The sequence below is a fragment of the Oenanthe melanoleuca genome, chromosome 4 (genome assembly GCF_029582105.1).
Source record: "Oenanthe melanoleuca isolate GR-GAL-2019-014 chromosome 4, OMel1.0, whole genome shotgun sequence".
NCBI classification, from domain to species: Eukaryota; Metazoa; Chordata; class Aves; order Passeriformes; family Muscicapidae; genus Oenanthe; species Oenanthe melanoleuca.
In genome coordinates this window covers 18,296,162-18,313,709 of record NC_079337.1, presented here as the reverse complement: position 1 = coordinate 18,313,709, position 17,548 = coordinate 18,296,162, and the positions used below count along the sequence as shown (strand labels likewise).

Here is a 17,548-nt window from a genome sequence, read left to right as displayed (position 1 = left end):
AAATAACCAGACTGTGGGCTCTACAAGAGTTAACAGACAAACTACCAGAAGCAGGTAAACATTTCAAAGTTCATTGTCATCCAAGTGTAACATAAAACCAGAGAATCATATTTTACTTTTCCAAAAATTTGATATTTCCAAAACTGCAATCTACTCGATCCAGATATATATTCCAGCTGCCAGATGTAATGACTCTGCATGGCAGATACATCTGCCAAGTGATTTTTATGCCAGGTGAAGCTTTGGGAAACAGCTATTTCAGATGCTCAAGTTGCTGCTACAGTGGTAGGTTTAACAGAAAAAATTACAGATGCATTTGAAGACAACATCATGCATACACTTGTAGGCTTGGTAAAAACAACAATTTTATCACCAGTTAATATGCCATATGTATCCACACACATCTCTACCCAAAACTATTTTTTTCCAACTACAGAACATTCTTTTCTATTAATGTGTTGCTGGTTATAAATACCAAGAATTTATAGACTAACTGATTTGAAGACATATCTTCAGATTCTTTGTATTAGCTGAAAAATTCAAACCTGTTCTTGCAGTATCATTGTTCAGATTTTTGCAAAGTCCAACAGAGGTTATAGGCATGGCTTTCTACTCAATTTCTATTTTGAAAGTGGGACCTAGAGAATTAAGCTTAAACCCTTCATGTCTCTTTCTGTGATCTGTACATCAATTGAAGGAGTGCAACTCAACCCCATGGGAGTTAGCTTTTCAACTCTTTAACAGAATTTGAGAGTCCTGAATAGAAATTGAGAGAGAAGAGGAAAAAAAGGGAGATCCTGAATCTGTCAGGCACATTAGATGAAAGTTTTCAACTCATGACAAGCAGGTGAATTTCATGTTTCTCTAAAAGATTTTTTTCATTTCCTTTTAGAAAAGGCCCAGATAAATACACTTTTAGGATGATATCATTTACTCTTGCTTGATAAATATTTACAGTTAAAATAAGTGTGGTTAATTTTGCATAAGTTCTTTACTGCATCACAAGTGAGGCCCTCAGAGGCTGCAATCTTTTCTTCTCCAGACTCCAAAAAGAAAGATACTTGCATGCACAAACATCTGTGCTGTTTCTCCCTCCAGCTTTTCCATATCCTTTATAGAACACACCTCTCTCCAGGAGATAACTATTTAGAACTAAACTCTTTTGGCTTCATCAAAAAGTCTATTAACTCCTCCAGTCTACCACACACAGTCAACCCCAAAAACTTCTAAAGTTCTCCAAGCCTGTGAAGTCTGAAGTAGTATGATTCTAAGGACTTACACTTATCTTTTGAAACCAAAATAGCCATCCTAATCCACCTCAAGAAACAAAGCAATTTAAAAAGCTGAAGAAAGTAATAATTTCCTAGATAAGAGAACTTGCATTGACTCTCTAATCCTGCAGCTGAATGAAAAGCAGAGATCTCTTGAGATGCAGACATCTCACCAAAAATTGCATTAAAAGATCTTTTGCTTCAAGCTGGGATGTCCATTCCTCAAAAATGTTCAACTCCTCTTACACAAGTAATGTGAGTCTTGCAATGAAACCTGTGCTGCTTTCTGAGTGGCTCCATGTCACCTGTACCATCCAAAATCTGAGGAGGTGGTCTTCAAGCCATTTTTGCTCTAATACACATAATAAATACTTACATTGTTGTTACTTGGCTTCTACATCTTCCAGAAAAAGCATTTAAAAAGTCATCATGAACTTTTTGCATTTTTCCTTTGGATGGTTTATCAAAATCTCTAGTCTTAACACCACTGCATTATAACACACATATCAATCATGTTTGGAAAGGCACAAACAAATCTTTAAATGTTGCTTCCACATTCTTCATTTTTTACCAACCCTCACTTTTCCTACACCTCAGTGGCATACTTCAACTTGTCAATTTGTGAGAAAGAAATCTTACCTGAAAACATACAATAACAGTTTGTCTCATTTCCTACTTTTTTTTCTTTTTGTTGGTTTTTGACAGACCTTTCTTACATTTTGCATATTTCAACTACCGTTTGTAATATTGCACACCCTTTTGCATTGTGAAGAATCTGAGTTGCAGTTTGAAATTAATTCTGCCAAGCAGTGACACTCACCAAGATCTCAGCAGCAAGGAAATTTTGCAACACAGAAAAAAAATACAGTAACCTAGTGTTACAAATGCCATTTTGTTTTTATCTTTAAAGCCTTGAGTTTGAATAAAATCACTGTAACAGACACACTGTTGAACCCATGGATTTTTTTACATGTGATATTTTCCAGCTTGCTATTGTACACAACTGATCACACTCAAGTTATGAGAAAGATTTGCTGAGCCTGATCTTTCCAAGAATCAGTAGCCATAGTGATTTTCAGAGGTAATTTAGAGTGAAGATTTTTTCATATTCCTAAAGCTGGATAAAGACAAGCACTTTTGTTTTCGATTCTTATATAGCCATGCCATTAAAAATGGCCATATACAGCAAACACTTCCAGATATAAGCACTGAACATCCAGAAAAAAAACCAAAAAGAATAAACTAAGAAAAGGGAGAAGAATAGAAGAGGCCATCCCTTAAAGAAAAGCTCAAAAAGTTCTCTGGAAGCTGTTTGTGGAGGAACATACTATAGTTCAGCAGTACAAGAATTCCCATGAAGGAAAGCTACTCAAAATTCTGCTTTTCATTATCAAAGGAAATCACTCATCCACAGATACTTTTGAAATCACTTTTTTTAATGTTGCAAAATAAATTGCTTCTCCAGTTCAGATAAAGAATCACAGAATATTCCAAGCTGGAAGGGATCCACAAGGATTATCAAGTCCAAGTCTTGAAGCCAATGAATAGACAATGAAGAGGGTTCTACATGAGCTGGCCCCTGCATTAAACATTAATGGATATGAAAAATAAAAGGGGACAAACTTCCAAGTTACTATTACTGCTGGTAATAGGAAAAGCCAAGCCTTTCTCCCTAAATTCCCTTCCCATGCAAGAGGTGAGTGCAACTTCAAGCCAAGTTTGTTCACAACAAGTTTTTCCTCAAGAAAAATACCAAAATATGGTCTATAAAGCACAAAGGGCACAAGCTGAAGGCATGGAGCACAAACACACAGGAAAACAGATTTCAAAATGCCAAATAATTAAAAAAAAAAAAAAAATCAGAATTTAAAAATCCCTGACAGAAGATAAATGGAACCTACTCTTACAAGGTGGCAATTGGTAAAGCAATAAATACTGTAAAATAACAAAAAAATTATTCTTGTTATTTAGGCAGAAGCTCCAGAAAATAACTTGAAGCTTAAAAACTAATACACTGATGTGTAACTAGCTTTAAGAATGTCCTTAACATCAAGAGTGCAGAAAGGACTACACCTTTCTCACTCTTTCAGAAGCTGCTGATTCCACCTGTGTTTTTCCACTTGGAAAGGGTTGTTTCTCAAGGTGCACCCCTCACAAACATCACAGAACATGAACTTTTTGATAGGTTTGACCAAGGAATCTTGTCTTTCAAAGTCATCCCAATTGCAGCAACATCTGGCACTGTTTACATAAAGAAGCAAGTCCAAAACTCTTCTTTGAGGCATAGTTCATGTCAGAGTTTGAGCATCAGCAGTTGCCAAAGGAGGCTCCAGATACCACCTGCACTCCTCCAGAGTCTGTTCTGGCTAGGAATAGAAGGTGATCCAGTATATTCACTACCCATAGCCCCTGGAGCTTCCACAAGGAACATCTGCTCATACACAGAAATTTCCAACTCTCCCATCAAGTTAGACTGCACATGAAAAAAGCTGAACATAGAAAATCTTGAGAGGTGATCTTGGCATGATCAAATATATTTTTTAAATACATTTTAGAGTTTTGAAGCTAGTTGTACTCAAATTCCAAGGAATCTTAGGATTACAGAACTTGCTAAAACAAGTATGTTAAAACACACTGCCTTTCTTGCTAAGTTTGTTGAAAGGAGAAGTAACTGAGAAAAGCCATAGCCAGACTCACTTGTTACAACCACAACTGCTTTTTATATGCAGAAACCAATTATTGAGAATTTTGATGCTATAGAACACAACCTAACCTGTCAAATTGGTTTTTATGGAACTTTGTGAAGATTCAGAGCCAAATTCGAACAAGTCTTACTGATCTAAAGGCTCAGAAGGTTTAAGTAGTACTTTGCATGAATTATGACCAGTTATTCTTCCTTCTGAAAAAAAAACCTAACAAATCTTCACAATAAATTTTAATAATAGAGTTTCAGGCATGAGTACTAGGCAGAGAAAAAGAAACAAAATAATGTTAGAGAAGTTCTCCATGGTAGATAGAGAAATATTAAAAAATAAGTATCCTTTATGCTTAAAAAATTGTGACTTGAGTGGGACTCATACAGCCAGTCAATAACTGTGCCTGGAGCTTGCCTGGATGCTGACCTTTTGGAATGTTAATCCTACAAATAACAAAAATCAATGAAAAATCTTCTCGAGTGCCGAATTTCTAGTAACTCTCAATATAATGCTGTTATCTGCTATTGAAAAGTACATTTTTTTTGTATTAAGAATCAGTTATCATTAACAAAGAGTGCCAAGAAAATTCATGCTTTCCCAAATACAGGAAAATATTTTTCTCTATAGTTTTTTCTTGAGTTGTGGTTGGTTGTTTGGGGTTTTTTTAACATAAAAGCAGAACAATACAACTTTTAATGCCATTTAAACTCAGACAGCCAAGAACATGACTTTAAAAACCATTTTCTTAAGTTAGTATTTTCAGAGGCTTGTTTCACACCCAGTTGTTTCTATTCTAAGTTCACTGTGTTCTGCTAACCCAGCTGAGCTAGGTGCTGCTTGCTCCTGTGTTGTGTAGGTATCTCTAGACTCTCTCCTGCTCCCACCACATTAACCAGTTTCTACTCCATGATGTCTGGAACTCAACCAGTTAAGCACACAGAAGAATGTGATTCTGGCTCAGCATTTGATCCACCAGTGACAAATTAAGAATGAAAAAATACATTTAAAGGTAAGCTAGCCAAGTGTTGCATTATTCCTTCATCTATACCATTTTACCCCCTTTTCCTTACTATCAGAGAAGTAGGATTAGCCAAGACCTCAGGAAGAAACTCAAAATTTATGTTTTAAGGAGAACTAATGAGCCTCTTTACAAATGCCTTGACAAGTCCCTTTTTTACATCACCTCACTCTTCACATCACACCCCTTGGAAAGAATGTTAACTCTTACAACATAGGCAACTTTTTTTTTTTTTTTTTTTAACTTCTGATAAGTCTGAATGGATTTTATTTTCTCAAAGCATTCATCTTCACTGTTCAGGAAATAAAATTTTCATGCCCTTTCTCACTGAAATGGCACTTTAGAAGAGCAAAAGGCTCTCCTGTTAGGGTGGCTGGTTTTTTTCTGCATTTGACAACTAATGATCATTTATTTTCAGCTCCTGGCATCCAACATTAGAGCAAGCTGCTCCAACATCTGGCTGCACCTGGAACAGGGAGCTCACCCTCCCTTCCCGTGCCCTTGGCAAGGGCTGGCTGTCACAGGGCTTGCCACTGAGTCACAGCTTGCTGCTAAAGACACTTAATATTTCTGAAAAACAAAGTAGCTTTTGCTGGCTTCCTGCCCTGGGCCAGGTCACGAAGGGACGGGAGGGACACAAATTGTTTACCTGTAACAGGAAACTGCAATCTCTGAGCTCTCTGCGACTCTGATGACCAAGCCCTGTACATCACAACCCTCTTGTTGTGAAAGTGTCAGGAGACAAACCTCTGTAGGCTTTTACTTGTTTAGCTGTGTTTTGTGGCTACAGATCACCTGGCAGATTTGGACAACCAGAGGTAAAAGATGTGAAAATGCTGAAAAGATCCACAAGTTTCTGGAAAAAATAAGCCCCTAAAGTAAACAAAATAATGAATACCAGCTGCCAAAGAAAATTAAGTCACTGATTTGGGATTGCTTAAGTATATCCCTGCTCAGGAAAGCCTTTAAGCAGGTGCTTAATTTCCACATCAAGTTAAGCCCCACGTGTTAATTCCTTATACCCTTACATAAAGATCCCAAGCCCAAACTCCCACTTGTGTGTCAACAGAACATGAAAGGCTCTGCAAGGCTCCCATGCCTATTCCAGGCTCAGAGTAAATGCTTTATAACTACCATCAACACTACCTGCTTCATCTGCCCTCTGCAGGTGCTGCACCCTTCAGAGTGGCTTGGCTCACTTCAATACTCTTTCAGACTACACAATGAAGAATTTCAGGAGATTGGATTTTAAGGAGAAAAGTAAGTTTCAGAAGAGCCTGTAATCACAGGAGCTAAAGGCTCACCAATAGAATGAATGAGCATTAAAATCCCACAGCAGGCATCCTTTCAAAAAGATAACACAGAAGGTTATGGTTTTCTGATATGATTAGTGTTTTAAAACAACTCTTGGTAGTTTCAAAATCTGTCCTTGTAACTGCACTATTTTGCCCAGATAATATTTCATAAATTGATATTTAGTCAAAATTACTTGGTAGTGTACAATACAAAGGGTCTAAGTAACAGGAACTAAGCTAAAATATAATTAATTCCCCCATCTAAGAGAATGACCTTCATAATTCACTTCAGGCTTCACCTCCAGAGTTGTCATGGCTCATTTCCTCATTACCAAAATTAGATTTTAAAACACTACTGTCCTCCATAAAGTACACTTTGTCTCTGGTAATACAGAGAGAGAGAGAGAGAGAGAGAAAGAGAGTGAGAGGAGTACATCTAAAATTATTTGAAGCACACAAATACCCAATTGCCTCACATACAGCCTGCTCTATTTACTAAGAACACAGTGACCAAAGAGCTAATAGGTTACAAAAAAACCAGCTCGCAAATAAAACAAAATATTTTTGAGAAGAGAATGAAGAAGTGCAAGGAAGGTTCAAAGGGGAGAATTAAATTAAGAAACGAATTAATTAAAATTAATTATCTCCATTAACTTTTAGACAAGCACTGAAATAGATGCAGCAAATATGGATCTGTAAGGAGTCAGACCCATGTTTTTACCCAAACTCTATGGTCAAAAAAGGACCTGGTGACTTGGACTTAGTTCATAGAATTTAGCCAGGACAAACAAAAGCAAAATGTCCAATTAACCTTATGAGAGGACTCAGGAGGACCCTGAATAGCAGAAAACAGCTGAATGCAGCAGTTCATTACTTGGTAGCAGCCACAACCTGCTGCAAGCCTGCAGTCTGTGAGACCTGTCTGGGAATACACATGTCTGCTTGGACAGTGATGATTGACTGCTCTGGTGATTTTAGTGGACACTGCTTCACAAAAAGATGAGAAGGAAATCCAGATAGGGTGTCCATTACTTATTTAAGGAGATTACTTTAGGGGACTGATAGCTCAGGGGGCTAGTTAAATAATTGGCATCCAGGAAGATGAAGCATCTCTCATTTACTTTGTCTCTATGCTTCTGTTTGTTAAAATACCCCAAAAAACCCTCCAGGCACAGTGGCTTTAAACATTTGAACATACTACTGATATTATTTAATCACATCACAATCTGCATAACTCTCTTAAAAGTAAACCCCTAGCACTGTGTCAGAGTACATTAACACAGCAGACTGAAGCTCTGTGCTTAATGTATGAAAACACATATTGGGCACTTGTGAACTGCAAGTGGAAACACATCTATTGCAAAATCAGAAATGATCCAATCCAGATTTAAACTGTAAGTACTGCAGAATAGCTGTCTGTCCAACTTTTCCTACAATAATGTGATAAAATTCACTCTGCACCTCACCATCAAAAGGCATCACACTTGTCCAGTGTCTATTTATTCATTTATTTGATCCACCTTTTTAAAAGGGGTTAGAGGTTAATGGTCTCACAGTCACATGTTTTTCAAGCAACAGTCTGGAAAAGAAATCATTTCAAGCCTATTAAAATTCCTGCCTATCACTTAAAAGTGGAAAATCTGATAAAAAAAATGTCAAAATCTGCCATAAAAATTAAGTCGAGCCAAACTTTGGCAACCAAAAATGGCAAACGGCTTCAGCATCAGGAAAGACATTCCTGCTGTTTTCAAGTAATGAGACAGCAGAGGTGGGGGAAGGACCCCAGAGAGGTAATGGGGTAGGTGATGCAAACCCTGAAGCACCAAAGTCCTGGGTTTGATGTGTGGCCCTGCACAAACACCTTCAGCCACAGCATTGCACCTGAATGCTGCAATGCAGCCAAGTGTAGCAGGGGATGTTACCAGGTCTCCTGGCCACCTGAAGAAAAGTGGTTTCCATAGAAACACTAGTATTCTTCCCTTAAACCACAACAAACATGCAGCATTCATAAAGTGGACATTCAGTGGGGTTTAGGTGCTACAACAGCACCTAAAGGATGCCAGGATCTGGTCCTAGACTGCACTGGAGTAAGGCTCCATCCTCCCCTCTGGCTCAGCAATTTGGAAAGCCTGCTGCAGAGAAGGCAACCACCACAATATCTAAACCATGTGAGAAATTAAGCTATAAACTATCCTGAAGAAAGGCACTTTTGATAAGCTGATTTTTTAATTTTTTTTTTTTTTTATTTTATATGGGTTTGGGGAAATTTTTCAGAGCTGAATATAAATGATGTTATTCTTCAAGTATCTGAAAGTCTAGTGCAGTTCACAGCTGCCAGAGCTTGCTTTCAAACTAGAAACAAAGATAATGGAAGCTGTCTTACAATCAAAGAAAACACTACTACAGAAAGAATTAGGAACTAGAAAACATTGGGGCTCAAAATCCAAAGGCTGGAGGAGTGATGGAAGTCTTGCAATTACTGCATCAGCTGTACAGTCTGAGACCTTTCTGAGGATAAATCTGACCTCCTTTTACAGCCTCCAGTATGTTGTGAGTAGATTACTTCTGGGCAATGAAAGGTCACAAGAGCTTTGAAATTGCTGCTGAAAATGTGTTAAATGTGCATCCTGCTCATCCTAAACTAAGCTTCTATTACATGTCCATTTTCCAGTTCCATCAGTGCTCACTCCTCCCTTCTTCTTGATCTTCCCCCATGCAACCACTGCCTTCCCAACCACCAGGAAGTTATCACCAAATGTAGCAAGATCTTTTTTCTTAAGCTGTCAACACTTGGACTCCCGTGGTACATTCATGCAGATTGGAGATCTGATGGATTTTGTGGGGTTAGCAAGACTTCAATGAGAACAAAGACTTGGTAAGGGAGTAGGTTCCTCACCCAGCACCTTGAGAATAGAGCAAAGTGCTGCAACTGCTGGTGCATTATGAGAAAGCACAGAGGACAGGTAATTCAAAAAATCTCCTATCATATTGTCTGAAGTGCTCATGATAGAAGCAATTTGCAACTGAAAACACTTCCAACAGTTTCTGATTTTACAAAGGAGTTTCATATCATTATTGAAATGCTTCTCCTCCCCTTCTTCCTTGACTTTTTAAAGCTCAGATCTTACTTGACTTCTTTTCCTCCTCAGTACAGCTGTTCACATCAAAATCCATTTTATCAGGAAATAAAAAAGCAAATCAGAAATGAAATGAAGGGGCATTGAAGAAGTTCAACCCTGTAAAGGTTTAATCTCAAACTGAACATGTACTGGTTAATAAACAGCACAAGGAAGGCTGAGGAATATCAAGAAATAAGTGACACAAAGTGAAAGGAAGTTTAGCAACCCATGAAATCTGTGGATTTAAACAGATTTCTACAGTGATCAGAGAAATGGGAAAGGACAATCTTATTTCATTCATCTAGTCCCAAAGGCCAAAGCAGATGCATCCATCAGGTTGTAATTTCTGACCATAAAACTTTGCTTGAATAAAATCCTGCATGTGACCTTCATACACATTGCTGCCCTACAAACCTCTGTTGCTCTACAGCTGAATCCCATTTAGTTATGACTCACTGCCTTATTTACTTCACTGATCACAATAAGCTTTCAAGAGCCATTAGGAAGGCTTGAGTTGGTGTCTGTAAGCATACTCTGGTGACTACTCTGAATGACAAAAAGGTTGGGTTAGGAAAAAAAAAAAATAAGCCTCACATATATGTGATTGTATTAGGAAAATGCGTCCAAGAAAGTTAATTTCAAACATCATCGGTCAAATCTATTTGTCACATGTTATAGGTAACATGTAGAAGAAAACATTGGATTATGACAGAATTATTATTCAAGATAAGTAAAATGTCATTGTCAAAACAAGAAAAAAAGCGAGAGTTAGGAGAAAGGAGTAAAATTAAAAACAAAACAAACCACCAGGACTAAAAGAAAATCTTTGCCCTGAGGTTAAAACATGGCCAGTGGATCTCCAAGGACGACACACGACTTTGGCAGAGCTCTGACTACTTTCCAGATGCTGTGGATGCCTCAAGCACTGCAAACCCTGCAGAGTTTGCTCCATAACTCCCAGTGTGCAAGTGGAAATGGCAGCACGAGGGCTGAGGAAACTCTGCTGCTCAAGGATGTGAATCAGCACGAGCCCAGGTGTTACCTCTGGTCCAAGCTACCAAAGCCACCCCTTCCCTCCACTTGCCACAAAAATGCAAAGGCCATCCCACATTTTCCATCAGCCATTCAGCTACTGTATGGCCATACTATTCATGATAAATTAAGGACTGGAAGAAACAGCAGGCTCTGAACCATAAAATTAAAGCTTTAATTATTAGTGCATTGAAGTAAGCCCCAGCATAATAAAACTAAGAGAAAGATAAGAGAAAAGAGTGATTTTTCTGACAAACGAGAAAATAAGTGTTGTATTCATTTCAACCAAATTTCCCAGTGAAAGAAAAGAGTTCATTGAAAAGAAAGAGAGAAGCATGTCTTTCATAAAAAAAATAATTACAATTTAAGTACATGTAGAACTCAAACCCTTTTGAAGGCCTGTCCCACCCCTATTTAAATACTGCTATAAATTGGAGCCTCACAGGAAAGGAAGTAAAGATTATACTAATATATATTATTAGCACCAGTGTGGATCTGGACCATAATTCCTTATTTCATAGTGCTAAATCACTGCCTAGCTACCACGTAATACCTGACTATCCCTACTTCTTTCAATATCTATACACAAAGAACACTGAAGTTTCTGCTTTTCCTTTGTGGTACCCAACATGGGCACAGCATAAAAAGCCAGTCACAATATTCTTCCTCTCTCAATCACACAAACACACAAATATTTTGAGACACCACACAGAAGAGTACTGCAAAGATTGTGAAGCATTTTGTATCAAAGAAAGAACAAAAGAAAGGAAGGAACCTGCCATGCTGGACATTTCCACAAGTGCCACTGGGACAAATCTCAGCAACTGGGCTGCAGCTTCCACAAGGGCATGGGATGAGCCACACCTGCTCTTGGCCCTCTCTGTGGCCAACAGAAAGGAAGACTAATTTTCCTGACTTAAAAACTTTCACCTCCTGTTTCTGTGCACTAGAACGTGCCTATAAATGGTCCCTGAGGGCACTCCCAGTGATATTATGGGGCATGTCATTCACAGGTCTTCTAGGATAAAACCACTCAGCTTTGCTATAGCATCATCCCCCCAGTCAGAGCTGTTCAAAAGATGCCCTGAGGTACAAGTGGGAAGACGTTTAAGGGCACCATAATAATTTATAGAAACGGATTCAGAGGGAAGAACATTGCACTGCAAATCTGTCAATCCTCTCAAATTATTTATCTTTACATGTCAAGGTCATTATAAAGTGTCTGAGTATTTCTGTTTACATGGTTTGGTAGTTACTTGCCAACTTCAATAATCAAGTGAAATAAAAGAAATTATGCAGGTAGTCCATTACTGCATCATTACAAAAAAAAACTCTGTACCTAATGTCTTGTTTCATGAGGTCTTTGCTCATGACTTCTTGGTTCAGTCCTAGGCAAATTCTTTATTCTTCTCTATTCACTGAAAAGGGTAGTTTAAAGACAAATCTAGACCAATTTTAAGCTATTATTATGAATATAATGCTTTAGATAAGCATTTTACAAAGCATCACAAGTTGGGGTTTTTAAAGGTTCTTCTGTAATTTATATAAGAAAAAAGTCAAAACCTAAAAACTCCAGATACTGTAGCCTAAAACAAAGCCAACTTCAAGGAGTTTATATGAAAATATTTTTAAAAAGCAAATAGTAAATTTAATGAATAATATATTTTCTGAACATTTAGGCTCTGCTTGATAGGAGAAGGCCATGGACCTCAGACTCAGTGGTGTTATGTTTCCAAGGAAAGGCTCATGCTTGCATGAAAAAAAGGAAGTTTGAGAATACTGAATATCTCTCATGGAAAAATATAAGATTTAGTCTTGTCCTAGTATTTCTTTCACAAATAAAAGACCAGAATGGCCTGTTTAAATGAACTTTTTTCCTGGTGTTCAGTACAGTGCGTTTTTGCTAAGCATTTGTCCAAGTTATAAACCATGCCAATATGCCAGAAAGTTAGTGTGGTCCCTTTCCCTGCAACTAACATTTATAAGAACTAGAACTAAGACCAGGGAACGAGTGACATAGAGATACAGACAAAAGGAAACAGGCAAGAAACTGGTGCAAAATAATCAAATTATTACACTGGAGCTTCTGCTATTATTGTATGTAATAATATTATAACTGCTGTGTGCAGTTATAATAAAACACATAACTCTGGTAGAATATTTTAGCCAACAAAACGCCACAATACATACGTTTAAAAGATTAAAGCTTTTGTTCCTTACTTGGATTATTCCAAACAAAACACAGGGCCCTTAAAAGATAGGGAATACAATATTTGCTAGGCTTGTAGTTGTATTTGACCATGTATTTACAAAAAACAGATTTACTGGAAAACACTGAACTCATCAGTATCATAACAGACCTTTCACCCCCCAGCAGACAGTAATTAAATTTATGTCAGATCTGCTATGTTCACATTTCAAATGTTGACTATACTTTCAACAACGAAAAACACAACTTCTGCATAAAATAATAATTGAATATTGAAATATTGGGTCATTAGCTCTCTTGGATGTTCTACTTTACTAGGCACTAGTTTCTCTAAGTTACAAATAAGGTAGTTAAAAGATAATTTCGTTAAATAGTTTCCAACTACACCACCACAATGATACAGGAAATTAATTGCTAAGTTTCAGAGTTAATTAATGCTAAGAGCAGAGAATCAGCTAGCATTATCCATCCTGGATTTAAAAAAAAAAAAAAAAAAAAGGAAAAATAAAAGCTTAAATACCAACAGTGTAGAAAGAATCTTAAAAAGATTGATCTCATTTTCCCCTCTGAATTCTAAAAGTATCGGATAGTTCCAGTTTCTATGTTAGCCTTTTCAGATTGAAAGAGATGAAATTGATTCTAATTGGAATACCTTCAAAATCACATATTTTTCTGCTTCAACCATATCAAGCACAGACTTGAATGCTTCTCATTACACTGATCCAGCTACTTGTAAAATTTAACAAAAAAGTTACTAAATCACTAAATTCTCAAAAATTAAAAACACCATTGTTAAAAAAAAATAAATAAAAAAATAAAAAAAATAAAAAAAGCATTAAACACTTTTTCTTAACATTGCCTTGTTAATAATCCCTTGAAGCCAAACTTGTGACTTCACGAATATCAAAGCAACTAATTGCATATTTCCCTTAAATCTCAAGTGGCAATACAGAGCTAGAAAATCATCAAAATTTAGTTCTGTTGTTCAGAAAAGTTTGGTAATATACTTGCAATAAATAACTTTGTCATCTCAGGCAGAAGTTACTGTTCCAGAAGAGCAAAGAAATAACAAATGCTTAAACCCCAAATTTGAATCCATATTTCAAAAGACTTCTCCCAGCTGTCTTTCCAGAGAACTGCTCAGTCACACCAGTGGTTTACTAATCCAGCTCAGAGGGATTTCAAATATTATTTTCTGTTATCATCCTGCCACTATCACAGGAGCCCAAAGCAATGTCGTCATCCCTTGTCCAGTAATTGTGGAATGACACAAAGGACAGGCTGAGAACAAAATCATGTTGGGCACAGCCAACTTTGAGCCAAGTTCTCTCTAATCCCTCCTTTAAAATATGTAACTTTTCCAGGTGTGTGGGCTGAGAAGGTTATCCATGCAACATCCTATGTCTCCCAACAAATTGCCATTAATTGCACAAAAATAAACAAAAAATTAGTAGAAAGTAGTCACCATTTTGACAAGTTCAAAGCAGCCTGGAAAGAGGAAAGATGTAGGTAAAATGTGTCTGACTTCTTTACCACATTTCAACAGACCATACATAGAAAACAGATAAAAAGCTGACTTTGTAGCTATAAGTCACTAGGACCCACACAAATCAAAGCAGCTAAATCCAAAATTAAATACATTATTTGATATTTCATATAAAAAGAAGCCAACAAAAACGACAAATTCCCATAAAGATAGGAAACTATCAGAATAGTATTTTGAAGTCACAGAAGAAACAACAGTAGGAAATCTCTTAGTTGTCCTACCTTCTTGAACCGCCTGGAAAGGATTGTTGCCATCCACAAATGTCACTGAACATGTGATTTTCTCCGTTTGCAAGATTTCATCATTCTGGTTGAGATCAGCTACTGCCATTCGAAAAACTTCCTCATCTTTTTTGGCAGATTCATCAAAAATCGCCCCTGTGGGGAAAAGAAAGAAAAAGAACAAAAATCACATTGTACCTTTCACCTGCAGTATCCCAAAGCATTCATCATAAGCACCTAAGACTTTTTTTTGCTAGAACTCACTCCTTAAGAGCAGTTTTTTTCTATCCAGAGCCCAGAAGTTGCTTCACAATTATACAGAATTTTTAAATTTTGACATAATTTAAGACATATATTGAAGGGCAGCATTGATTCCAGCTAGAAATATCAGGGAAAACTAGTTAGGCATAAAGCAAATTATGTGTATAAGAACATGGCCATGAAATGAGAATTGAATTTCTTCCAAAGGTGCCATTTAATATACTGAATGATTACAGTGGGCTAGGATCTACATTTAATATCATGTCTGCTGCCAATTGAAAAATATAAAATTCAAACAATGTGAGAATAAGCCTAAAAAGGTGGCAACACTGGGAAAATGAAGTAGAATTAACACCCACCATCAACGGACAGATCAGCAGCCAATATAAATTATTTTAAGTGGAATACCTCTAAGGATTTGCAAAATAATTCCAACTAATTGTCTGACTCTTGAAGTCAAAAAGTTAAATTTAAATTTAAACAGTTAATTAAAATAAGTTCTGCCTTTATAAGTCTCACAGAAAGGGAATGCTCTGCCTACTTCTTCAAAACATTTAAGCAGAATATTGTAAACAGGGAACCAATAAACTCAAGAGGAGCTGGCAGAGTGAGAAAGCCCAACTCTCATTTAGCCAGTTCTTCAGGTGGACTGAAAAAGAAGACTAATCTAAGGGTTTTAAGCTTGTTTAAAAAAACCTGTAGCATCACTTTTAACATCACTGATTTCCTATCATTTCACACGTGCTTTTTGTATGAACTATTTATCCAGAGATGGCTTCAATTACACTGTTATAGTCCTATGACAAATGCTAGATTGTTTTAAACCTTAAAATCAAGGCTATTAGATTTTCAAGCACCTTTAAAACTTTTACTTCCAGGCAGTAGATTAGAGAGACAGAAGGGCTGCTTCAAAAGCAGACTTTTGAAAAGTGTGTTTATTTATTCTTGAGTGTCTGCTGTCAATACAGAGCTCAGCTAAGGCGTTGAATGTCAAGGCAAGCAAAGACAATAGAAAACGCTGATCACTGATGACTGCAGGTAAACACCCACAATAAGTGCTGGAAAGAACTGAAAACGATTCATTTAGAAGAAACGGCTACTTTAAGATAAATAAACTTGAAACCAGTGCTTGCTGTGTTTTTCCCACTGACCTCTGACACTCATCTCCTTGCCAGCACCACTCATCCTTGGTGAGCATCATCTCTTCCTACAATCTGACCGCTCTGACTCCAGCATTTTCCCTCCTGAAGCTCCTACCATCTGGAACAGCTGTTCTGTACCTCTCCACCTCATTCACCTGTCATCTCTGTGCAAATCTCAGTTGAAAACATTCATTTCTTTCCCCTTGCCCCCGTTACGTTTTCCCTTGCTTTATTTAGCCCCACAAAGCAAAGCTGCACATGACCGAGAACACGCTTGGTATGCAAGATGCTGCAAATCCTGTCTTCTCCACAAAATAGCTATTTGTGGGTACATGAAGCATTTAAGGGGAGAAAAAAAGCTGTGTCCAAGACATGTCTTAAAGCATGTTTCTATTCCCGTGGAACTCAAACCAAACCCACACAGGGTTTCCACCTACACTGGAAATAATGACAGAGTCCTGCAAACATTTGAAGGAGCAATACTGCATGGCTACAAAGTAACAAGGGTAAAATTAAGGGGTAAAAAAAAAGAACTGGAAAATAATTACAGCAATTAGTCAAATTTTATCCCTGTAGAGTAATTCTGCCACAAATACTATACTGTAAAGTAGTGAACATACAGTTTTCATGCACACACACATGCACAACAGCATGGCAAAACAAAGATCTTCCAGCCAACACTGCAGAGTACAGCTTCTTTCTTATTCAACAGATAGGAAATACATCTAAAAGCTGGCACAGTGCCCAAAATAATCCAGGTCATTTATTGAGTAGAGGGTACAGCCAAGTCCAGGTAACTAGGTTTCTTTTGCATGTGTCATCATAAAAATGCCCTTCAGCACCTTTGCCCTTCCACTGGGCAACTGAGGGCTGCTGCCAAGATAACCCTGGACTGGTGAATCCATCCAAGTTCTCAACAGATTAACCTTCTTGACAATCTTCTGTCTTTCACACACAGGTATTCCTAATAAACTCTATGCTTTTTCTCCAGTTTCTCAGCCTGCCAAGCCCTACCTCTGGCAGCACCTGAATGTATAAAGGACTCAGATCAAACTCCATGCTGTTTTCACAAATGCTGCTCTTTCCCACTTGAGTACAATGCCTCCACTTTTGCTCTGACCACTGCTTATGTTTTTATGGCTCCATATTTCAGATGCAAATTTCACAATTTTTCCTATAACCAATATTGTATCTGACATTTTAAAGAAACTACCTCACAGAACCAACATCAAACATGTTAGTGTAGGAGTTTTTCCATAAGTAAAACACATAGATATATAGGTGAATTGCAAAAAAAGAGTTCTAAATATAGTTTGTAAAAATGCTAAATAACACAGTTCTGAACACAGTTTGTTCACAGATGATCATAGTCTGAGCATCCAAGCAGGAATTAGATTGTTTTCCTTTAGAAATTCAGGCCTTATTCATTAGTGTATCTAACTTCCCTACACAAAAAGCCTTTTAAGATATAATAAAGATTACTTTGTTCCTTTCAGGAGATGGCAGTGCACAGCAGCTCATGCATTATACTTTCAAAAAGTGATAAGAGGAATTTTATTACACAATTGATTCTCAAAATTTAATTTCAGTAGTTATATAAAATTTAAATCCTAGAAACAAAAGAAAGCCAAGCCTAAATTCCCTGAATTATTTTAAAATTGTTACTACTCTCATATATAAATAATTATATGTCTGTTTCAGTTGTTTTTCACTTGTCTATACATCTCTCTAAATTCCA

General features: G+C 37.1%; 1 protein-coding gene across 1 annotated transcript in view; it reads right to left on the bottom strand.

Annotated features, from left to right (window-relative positions):
- Nucleotides 1–17,548, bottom strand: part of GRID2 (glutamate ionotropic receptor delta type subunit 2) — a 662,777-nt gene that overhangs the window by 510,716 nt on the left and 134,513 nt on the right. The window contains exon 2 of the mRNA XM_056490497.1: nucleotides 14,408–14,563. Within this exon, the coding sequence (XP_056346472.1) occupies nucleotides 14,408–14,563 (156 nt within the window). The remainder of the gene's footprint in view (nucleotides 1–14,407; nucleotides 14,564–17,548) is intronic.